At 39.6% G+C, this 10832-nt stretch overlaps 2 protein-coding genes across 2 annotated transcripts in view; one reads left to right on the forward strand and one right to left on the reverse strand.

The window, feature by feature from the left end:
* The window catches only part of DACH2 (dachshund family transcription factor 2), a 452839-nt gene that overhangs the window by 344340 nt on the left and 97667 nt on the right, over positions 1-10832 (reverse strand). The gene's annotated exons all lie outside the window — the stretch shown is intronic.
* On the forward strand, positions 10592-10825 carry LOC102767766 (putative 60S ribosomal protein L39-like 5; the record flags this gene model as incomplete). The annotated part of the gene is made up of 1 exon (XM_006761454.2): positions 10592-10825. A coding segment is annotated over one exon (174 nt), but the record flags the coding sequence as incomplete, so codon positions are not given.

Consider the following 10832-nt stretch of genomic DNA (forward strand, 5'->3'; position numbering starts at 1 on the left):
ATATATATATATATGGCCCGATGCATGAAATTCATTCAAGGGGCTCGGCCCTCGCAGCTGCCGCGGCTTGCCTCAGCCCTCCCAGCATCGGTGTCATCTGGAAGGTCATTTGGCTGTCTGGTCTAATTAGCATTATATATATATATCCTGAATATTCAACTTAAGACTACCTGGTGAGAACCATGATTACCAATGGTGGATAGTTGAGCCAGCATAGAGACTGGTAGGAACTGCAGAGGGGTAAAAAGGTGAGCCTGGCTCCTACAGATAGCAGCTGAAGTTCCAGAGGGATATCTCAGCTGTGAGGAGTTCCCATAAAAAAGGCTGGGGTCTAAACCACAGTATGACACCCCTGCCCAGAGCACCAAAACTGAGAAAATTGTCCACATAATATCTGGTTGTGAAAATTAGCAGGTTTGCTGTCTTCCAGGGAGAGATGGCTAGAAATGCAGGCACCTTTTTAAAGGGCAAATGCACACAATTTCTTCTTCATCCACTCACCTTGGGCTCATGCACAAGAAGGGCAGAGTGGACTAGAGCTGTGTGGAGAGAATCCAGGGTTGGGGGCTCTGGGGTTAGAGCTCTAAATATAGCCATTTTTATTTCCTATGCTGAGTCATTCCCTCATAATGCAGAGGACTTCTTTCCCAAGCAGACCTTTACCATCCAGGCAGCTTTGACAAGTGAAGGGAAGCAATTGCCCCACACTGATGAAAAACCTCTCCACCCATGCTGTGGGTTCTATGCCTTGCTGTGCTTGATAGCCTGAGGTTAATTAAGACTGATAATAACAACCAGCCGGCAGGCAGAGACAGATCTCTAGAAGTTTTGAGTCTTTGCCTGATCTCCTTCTGGAATGAGGGCTAGGAAAAGCAGGCCTTGGTGCACATCCTGGTTATTTCCAAAGGCACCTTGCCCTATCAGAGGGACCCAAAAGCTGTGGTTGGCTGATACCTCCAAACATAGCACTCAGGGCCAGTCACCAACATATCTGACATTGTTATGCCCTATAGACAGGGAGTCCTAGCAGAACTACCTAATACATACACACAAATAAAAACAGGGAACCTAAATGGCAAGAGAAAAAAAATATAAAATAAATATCAAAAACATAAGTCTTTGTTTTACTATGGTTGCTAATATCAAAAAATTTCTATATGTGACACGGCATCAGAGTTAAGTTAGGGTTTTTCAAAATGCTGACACGCCAAGTTCAAAAGGTTTGCCATCACTGGTTTAAATAGTCATTTTTCCAAAGAAGACACACAGATGCTTTACAGATATGTAAAAAGATGTTCAACAGCAATCAATATTAGGGAAATGATAATCAAAACCACAATGAAATATCACCTCACACCTGTTAAAATGGTTACTATCAAATGGACAAGAACAGGTGTTGGTAAGGATGTGGAGAAAAGGGAACTCTAGTGCACAGTTGGTGGGAATGTAAATTATTACAACCACTATAGAAAATAGTATAGCAGTTTCTCAAAACATTAAAGATAAAATTACCAACTTATCCAGATACTTCACATCTTGGAATTTATTTGAAGAAAACAAAAACACTAATTCAAAAAATATATGTACCCCACCATTCATTGAAGCATTATCTACAAAATCAAGACATGGAAGCATCTTGTATTCTATAGTGTACACAAATTTAGGAAAAAACATTTATTTTAACAAATCCCAAAAGTATGCATGTTTTAAAATAGAATCCCTTTGTGAAGTTAGGGTAAAGTATGCTAATTCATATTAGGCAAAATTAGAAACCATTTTCTTACATCTATCTTTATCCTTCATAATTCATGTCTTGATCCCCTTAAAAAAATACCACTCTTTCTGTTGCCACTCTCTCATAGTATTTATATTCAATATTGACTATGTGTGAATAACTCTAGACCCCTAAAATGTTAAGTTCTTTAAGGACAAACACTATTTTGTTCATCTGTTAGTGCACCATGTTCAGCACCATGCTTGGTCCATAAAAGGGATGAAATACTTGTTGAATAAACAAGTGGATGAATAAATGAATAATTATGAATTAATGGCATCATGTTTCTTTTGAGCATTAGACTTCAAAAAGTAACACTGGCCATAACCGGTTTGCTCAGTGGATAGAGTGTCGGCCTGTGGACTGAAAGGTCCCAGGTTCGATTCCGGTCAAGGGCATGTACCTTGGTTGTGGGCACATCCCCAGTGGGAGGTGTGCAGGAGGCAGTTGATCGATGTTTCTCTCTCATCAATGTTTCTAACTCTCTATCCCTCTCCCTTCCTCTCTGTAAAAAAATCAATAAAAAATATTTTTTAAAAAAGTAACACTGTGCAGGTTCATTGTGCCTCTGTATGCACATATGTCAAAATAGTATTTGGTTTTCCATAGTAATGGAGATAGACTTTAATTGTTCCATTTATAGTTTATGCAACCCATTTTTCTGTGACCATTACCAGATATTTGTAAAATAGCTAGTTGAAGGGGGATACAATCTATGAGCATGTAACTAACTCCCCTAAAAGTCTTACAACCTGGGCCATATTTTAATGGAGTGAAACCTAGATGAACTGAATAGCCATACCCTAATGGCAAAGTACAGAGGAATTTCTCTCTAATATTGCAATTCAACAAACAATTACTTATTGTGCATTATTTTTGTGAGTAGCCTTGTATTTCTAATGTGTTATAATGTGGTTTTCTTTTATTACCTCAACTAGAGGCCCACGTTGGGGGGGTGTCCCTCTTGCAGTCTGGGACCCCTTGGGGGATGTCCACCTGCTGGCTTAGGCCCGCTCCCCCGGGGGATTGGGCCTAAGCTGGCAGTCAGACATCCCTCTGGCAGCCTGAGAGCCCTCAGAGAATGTCCACTTGCCAGCAGGGAGCAGGCCTAAGCTGCAGTTGGACATCCTTAGTGCTGCTGAGGAGGCAGGAGAGGCTCCCACTACCACCACTGTACTGGCAGCTGTCAGCCTGGCTTGTGGATGAGCAGAGCGCCCCCTGTGGGAGACCCTGACCATCAGGGTGCAGCTCCTGCATTGAGCGTCTTCCCCCCTGGTGGTCAGTGTGTGTCATAGTGACCAGTCATTCCCACTTGTTCTGCTGTTAGGGTCAATTTGCATATTACCCTTTTATTATATAGGATAATAACCCATTCCTTTCTAGGCATAAGAAAGATTCAGGATTTAGGAAATTCTGTTATGATGAAATAAAATATTATAGTGGAGTTTAAGAAAAGGCTAAGATCATCACATAAAATGCATTTGAAAATTAGGTAGAGTCTTCCTCAAGATTATATCTCTGTAGGCCACTCTGTTAAATGGTACATACCATCTAACTAAAATTCTGGATGAATCACTTGCCAACTTTCATTGGAATTATAGTCATTGTTTGTGGTTTTTAAGCACCCCCTACCCCCAAATTGCCAATGAACATAATTAACAATTTGTTCTAATTTGCTGTAACTCTAAAGCAAGCCAGATCAATTTTTTGGTCATTAAAATTTGTAAAGAAAAAATTACTCTCAAGCACCAAACCTATTATAGAAAAAGTTTAAAGTTGGCATCAGTATTCATAGATTATTTTTAAAGCTCACTAAAGTAATGTTTATAATGAAAGCACAGATCTTTATCAGCAAATGCTCAACATGGCACATCAGCAAACCAATGACTCACATTCAGATTAAAAAATTCCTTCCCTCAATTAAATAAATACATTTCTCACTTATTTCTCATATTGATTTAAGAAGAACTATTACATTTTAATCAAAATAATTATTAGGTATTAAATGTTCATGTGCTATTTGTGTTTTATCATGAGAGTGTTCTTTTAACTTGAGATTTATTGTTCTCCCATCAGCTACTAACAAAGATATCTTACATAATAAAAGCCTACTATGTTAAGTGCCTAGTCGTCCAGTCAGCCATTCAACCAATCAAAGCATAATATGCTAATGATATGCTGAGGCTGCTCAACCGTTCGCTCTGATGTGCACTGACCACCAGGAGGCAGATGCTCTGACTGATAGGTTAGATTGCTGCTGGGGTCAGGCCGAGTTGGACTGAGTGAGATGGGCTGGACATGCCCTGGAGCCCTCCGTGGCCCCTCCCTGGCTGGTCAACCTCCTGTGTCCCTTTCCCGCCCCGATTGTGCACTGGTGTGATTCCTCAGCCTGTCGTGTGCCCTCTTGCAATCCAGGCAGAGAGATCCCCCCGCCCAGTGCATAAATTTCGTGCACTGGGCCTCTAGTTTTAAATAAAGAAAAAATAATTAACTGAGTATAAAAGAAGGCTTCTGCTCAGCCTTTATTGCCTCCTTGGTTACCTATCTTAATCATTCTTTAATATTTGAAAGTATAGGACGTCTTTGGCAATGGTGGTATTGAATGTAGAAATGAAACATGTCAAAACTTATGTTTGGTAGTTTCATGAAGAAAAGAAGAAATACTTATCAGGTCCTGAAGGCCTGTAAATAAAATGACAGGGAAAAGCAGTGTGTTTAAATATTTTATCATAATCTCACCCTTCAAACTTTTATGCTTTCAGGGCTTCACATAATAAAATGTGTAATTTTTAAAAATAAATAACAATTTACCTGCCTGTACCCCCCCCAAAAATCATTTACTTTATTTTTTAATAATTTAAAATATTTTTAAATTACAATTTGACATGGGATATTATATTAGGTTCAGTGTACATCCCAGTGAATAGACATTATATAACTTGCTAAGTGATCATCCCAATAAATCTTGTACCCTTCTGACACTATATACCAGCAGAGTAATTATAATATTATTAACTATATTCCCTATGCTGTACTTCACATCCCCATGACTATTCTGTAACTACCAATTTGTACTTCTTAATCTCTTCACCTGTTTCACACATCCCTCCAACCCTTCCCTTATTTGGCAACCATCAAATGTTCTCTGTATCTATGAGTCTATTTGTTCTGCTTCTTCAGTTATCATTATTTTTTAGATTCATTGATAGATATGTATTTATTGACATTTTATTATTAATATTGTTATCTTTTTTTCCTTCCACTTCTTAAAGAAAATTTATGTAATATTGGTTTGGTGGTGTTGAACACCTTTAGCTTTTACTTGACTGGGAATCTGTGTGTCCATTGATTCTAAATGATAGCTTTCTTGAGTAATCTTGGTTGTAGGACCTTGCTTTTCATCACTTTGAATATTTCTTGTCAATCCCTTCTGTTCTGCAAAAGTTCTGTTGAGAAATCATCTAGCAGTCTTATGAGACTTCCCTTGTAGGTAATTAACTACTTTTCTCTTGCTGTTTCTAACAGTCTCTCTTTGTCTCTAACCTTTGGTGTTTTAATTATGATGTGTGTCTTGGTGTGGGCCTCTTAGGGCTCATCTTATTTGGGACACTCTGCACTTCTTTACTTGCATGTCTATTTCTGTTACCAGCTTAGTGAAGTCTTCCATCTTTATTTTTTCACATGGGTTTTCAATTCCTTTCTCTCTCTTCTCTATTTGGCAACCCCACGATGCAAGTATTGGTACACTTGAAGTTTTCCCAGAGGCTCCTTATACAGTATTATCTTCATTTGGGGGTATATTTTTGTTCTCTTCTTCACTGTTGATTCCCTGTAATGTTTCCTTCATTTCAATGAATGTATTCTTAACATCTGACTGATTCTTTTTATGTTTTCAAGTTCCATCCTTATATCTCCTATCTCTTCGTTGAAGCTCTCACTAGGTTCATCTCCTTCTCCCCTAAGTTTGTTGAGCAACCTATAACCAGTATTTTGAACTCTATGCTTGGTAGGTTACCTGTATCGATTTTGTTTAGTACTTTTTCCTAGAGCTTTTTTCCGTTCTTTCATTTGGAACATATTTCTTCGTATCCTCATTTTGGCACCCTCCTTGTCTCTATGTATTAGGTAAAGCCACTGTGTCCCTGGGCATGGTAGAGTGGCCTTATATAGTAGGTATTTTGTAGGATTCAGTGGCACAGCTTCCATGATAACCAAATCTGGGCATTCCAACTGCACCCCTCATGTGGGCTATGTGCACCTTCCTGTTGTAGTTGAGCCTTGATTTTTGTTTTCACATCAGTAGGAGGGATTTACCTTCAGATCAATCAGTTGCAATGACTGGCTGCAGCCACTGTGGATGACCAGATCAGCAGGGGCTCACTGCACAGAACAGGAATTATTTGAGCAGGTCTGCCATGAAGATTCACTTGTGGAAGTGGTTATGTGGTGCATCCACGTGGTCTGAAGCTATTCACTGCGTACACTGGCTCTAGAGCCTCCTGGGAGATGCAGGTAAATGTCAGCCATCACCTGAGTTCTACCCAGTGCCACCTGGCATGAACTACACAAAATTTACAGATGGCTGCTACTTTTGATGGGCTTGGAGGTACCCAAGAGAGGCCAAGTTGCCAACTCAACCTGGCTTCCACTGGTGCCAGACCTGAGGCCACTTAATGAGACATATGGGGCAAGCCAAGGCTAGATGCTGCTTGTTTGGGAGATTTTTTTTGGAAAATGTGAACCATTATTGAAGACTGGCTATTCCTATAGAAAAACTACTGGAAACAGATTGGGAGGACCTGAAGTTGGGTAGGGTGGGATATATGGAGTCTCAGATAATCACAAGGGTGGGGTAAACAGTATTAGCCTGGTTGATGGAGAGTCACATATGGTGCCCGTCTGCTTGCTATGTGGAGGGAGTGCTCAGCAAAGTAACAATTGCCTCTGCCAGCACTTCTGGCTGGGAAAGCTGCCCTCCAACTCTCATCCTGATGCCAGACATTTCATTTCCTACCCCTATTCCCCTTGTGCCTTTCAAGGTGTTGCCCCAGCACTGGAGCTCAGAGTGAGTCTGAGTGTGTCCATGTGCAAATCTTTTAAGAGGAATGCCTGGGGCTTCAGAGCCATCATCTCATTCAGCCACAAACCCCACAGGCTTTAACAGTCAGAATTTATGGAGATCTTTCTTCCTGTCACTGGAACCCTGGGTAGGGGATCTGGTGTGAGGCTGGGACATCTCAGCAGGGATCTTCAGAGCCAAAATAGCCCTCCCAATTTTTATCCACAACACTTGAGTATGGTATCAGCCCATTCCAAATCTCTGCCTCTCCTACCAGTCTCAGTGTGGCTTCTTTTATTCCCTAGTTGTAGGACTTCCATTCAGCTGGATTTCAGATTGTTCTAAATGATGGTTGTTCTTTAGTTTGGTTGTAATTTAGTGGGAGGATGTGAGTACCTCATTTACTTGTGATGCCATCTTGACCAGAAGCTCTCATTTTACCTATGGTCAGCCCCGCCAGGCACACACTTTTGCAGATGACCAACAGTTTGCACTAAATCATGCTACCATGGATCTTTATTATGTTCTCTGTCCTATGAGCTTCTATGTGCTCACAGGACATGATGCATTCCTGATAAGAAAGACTTTAGGTTTGAGGGGATTAAATCTAAAAACTTCTTTTTGTATTAAAACATTGCCATGGCATAAGCACATACTAAAATAGATTTCCCAACTTTATTAAATATACATATTTGATACAAATGCAAAATTCCATGTATAACACTATGGCTTTTTATTTTAATATTTAAAATACCCATTTCAAGCTTAAATGTGAAGTATATCTATGTACATCTCTCAATGCCTGCACATGCATATACAGATTAGCATGAAAAGACAGAAGGTAGACACTGAAAAATCTCAAAATAATATGTGTATCTATATGCTTGAGCACATGCCTTTATTAATATGAGGAATATTTGTAAGTGTATCCTTAAATTTGTAAATATAAGATCAATGTGTCATGATAATAATAGTAGTGGCTAAGGGAGGCCTCACCAATTAAATGCCATCACACTGAGCAATAGGAGTTCATATTTTAAAATCGGATGGTAAAAATTAGAGCAATTGTGAGAGATTTCTTTGTGGAGCTATTTAAGAAGACTTATTTTGGTATCAGCTGCCTGAAATGTTCTTTGATATGTTTAGATTACTAGAGGGTTGTAGGGGTAATATAAATTTTGTGTATGACCCAATGTGAGGTGTCACTGTACTAGACTCTTTAGAATGAACTAAATCCCATCATGACACAATGTAGGATTATGTCCTAATTCAAGAGGTAGCATTGGAATAGGCACTAGGTCACACTTCCTAGACACATGGGTCATATGGACACATTCTATATATAAGAAAATGGAAAATCATATTTTTCAAAATCAGTACTCTTGTCTTCCACTTTGCTTAGCAAATGCTGAATTTTGTTCTTAGAAGAGTAGGGGAAGAAGAGACATTACTAAAATCTCCTTTGAGGAGAACAAGCTGATTAAAGTATGCACCTATTGTATGCCTTTACTGAAAAGTGATAAAAGTATTTATAACTCAAGTAGGGTTAATATGGTGTAAAGAAAAGTGGAGTGAGAGCATAAATAAAGCTGGACAGGAACACTTTGAATAGTAGCTTGGAGCTTCGCATATAGCAGGCATATAATGTTTTCTGTATATTTGTAGATTCTGGCAATAGGGCTATTTTCTTAGAGCAATGAGTCCTATGAGGGAAAGACCTTCAGAGCTCTTCCTATATCCACACCGGTGGAGACTAGTGAATTCATAGATTCTGTTATTTTAGGAGTTGGCAAAACAAGCCTACACTGATTGTCATAACATGGGTCTAGGCCCGTGGTCGGCAAACTGCGGCTCGCGAGCCACATGCGGCTCTTTGGCCCCTTGAGTGTGGATCTTTCTAAGCCTTAGGAGTATCCTAATTAAGTAAATAACAATGTACCTACCTATATAGTTTAAGTTTAAAAAATTTGGCTCTCAAAAGAAATTTCAATAATTGTACTGTTGATATTTGGCTCTGTTGACTAATGAGTTTGCCGACCACTGGTAGGCCAAGCAAGTAATTAATGGCCTCTGGGAGTTACAACACTCATATCCAAAAATCTAGTCCCATGAATCCCTTCAACCAATTTTATTTATAATTATTCCTAATACATGAGAGGGCCCCAAAAGATTAATGATAATGGAAGCTTTTTTCAAAGAATTATGCTTCCAGTTTCAGATATGAGTGTTTAGAAGTGAATCAGATCCACGCATTTTCTAGGAGCAAACACTTTTCTGTTCACTTGTCTCCAGTTAAAAACAAAACTGAAAACATCTTTATTGTTGCCATTCTTATTCTCTTCTTTTTCCCCTTCCTTATTTCCTTTTTTTCTTCCTTCTTCATGCCTTCCTTATCTTCTTTTGTTCAAATGATAGTTGAACCCTTCCATGTGCTTGACGGAAAAAAAAAAAAAAAGACAGATAAAACTCAAGGTCTCTGACCTCAGTAAACTAATTCTAATAAGAAAAAAGGCCCTGACTGGTTTGGCTCAGTGGATAGGCATCAGCCTACGGACTCAAGGGTCCCAGGTTCGGTTCCGGTCAAGGGCATGTACCTTGGTTGTGGGCTCATCCCCAGTAGGGGGTGTGCAGGAGGCAGCTGATCAATGTTTCTCTCTCATCGATGTTTCTAACTCTCTATCCCTCTCCCTTCCTCTCTGTAAAAAATCAATAAAATATAAAAAAAAAGAAAAAAGGAAAAAGGTAATTACCACATATAAGAAGGGCTACACATAGTACTCAGTGAGGATGAAGGCAAAACATTTAGGACAGCTGGCAGTGGGGCATGGAAAGGTACATGGGAAAAGGAAACATCAAGTGAAATCATTAAAGCTTTCCCTGAAAGGGGAGCTTCCTGGAATGAGCACTAAATAATTTACAATTATCTATGTGAAGTTAAGCACAGTATATTTCAAACAAAAATATCAATTTGTATAAAGTAAAGGAGGTTTGAAGCAGTATGGAACATCAAGTTGTGAAGAAGAAATGCGAAAGATGAGAATAAGAAATCACATACACTGCTGGGGGGGAATGCAGACTGGTGCAGCCACTATGGAAAACAGTATGGAGTTTCCTCATAAAACTAAAAATGGAACTCCCATTTGACCCAGTGATCCCACTTCTAGGAATATATCCCAAGAAACCAGAAACACCAATCAGAAAGGATATGTGCATCCCTATGTTCATAGCAGCACAATTCACCATAGCTAAGATCTGGAAACAGCCTAAGTGCCCATCAGCAGATGAGTGGATTAAAAACCTGTGGTACATCTACACAATGTAATACTATACTGCTCTAAAAAAGAAGGAATTCTTACCATTTGCAGCAGCATGCATGGATCTGAAGAGTATTATGCTAAGAGTATAAGCCAGTCAGAGAAAGATACGTATCACATGATCTCACTCATATGTGGAATCTAATGAGCAACATAAACTGATGAACAAAAATAGACCCAGAAACACAGAAGCACTGAACAGACTGTCAAACCTGAGAAAAGGTGATGGGAGAGGGAGATCAACCAATGAATTCCTATGCATATATGTATAACCCATGAACACAGACAATAGGGTGGCGAAGGCCTGGGGTGGGAGCCAGGGTCGGGTGGGAGAGGTCAATGGGGGTGGAGGGGAAGAGGACATATATAATACTTTCAACAATGAAGATTTTAAAAAAAATCATTAAGAGCTCTCTTTCAGCACCAAGGTGCTGCATTTGATTCTCTGCCATTTCTTCCCACAAGATCAAGATGTTCCTGGCCAAGAAACAAAAGCAGAATCGGCCCGTTCCCCAATGGATTCGGATGAAAACTGGTAATAAAATCAGGTACAACTCGAAGAGGACACAATGGCAAAGAACCAAACTGGGCCTAGGAGAAATCACACGTGAGAGATGACTCACATATTTATGCTGTATCCAGGTTGCCTACACCCGTAAATGATTGAAAAGATGCTACTGTTTGG

The sequence above is a fragment of the Myotis davidii genome, unplaced genomic scaffold (genome assembly GCF_000327345.1).
Source record: "Myotis davidii unplaced genomic scaffold, ASM32734v1 scaffold258, whole genome shotgun sequence".
Taxonomy (NCBI): Eukaryota; Metazoa; Chordata; class Mammalia; order Chiroptera; family Vespertilionidae; genus Myotis; species Myotis davidii.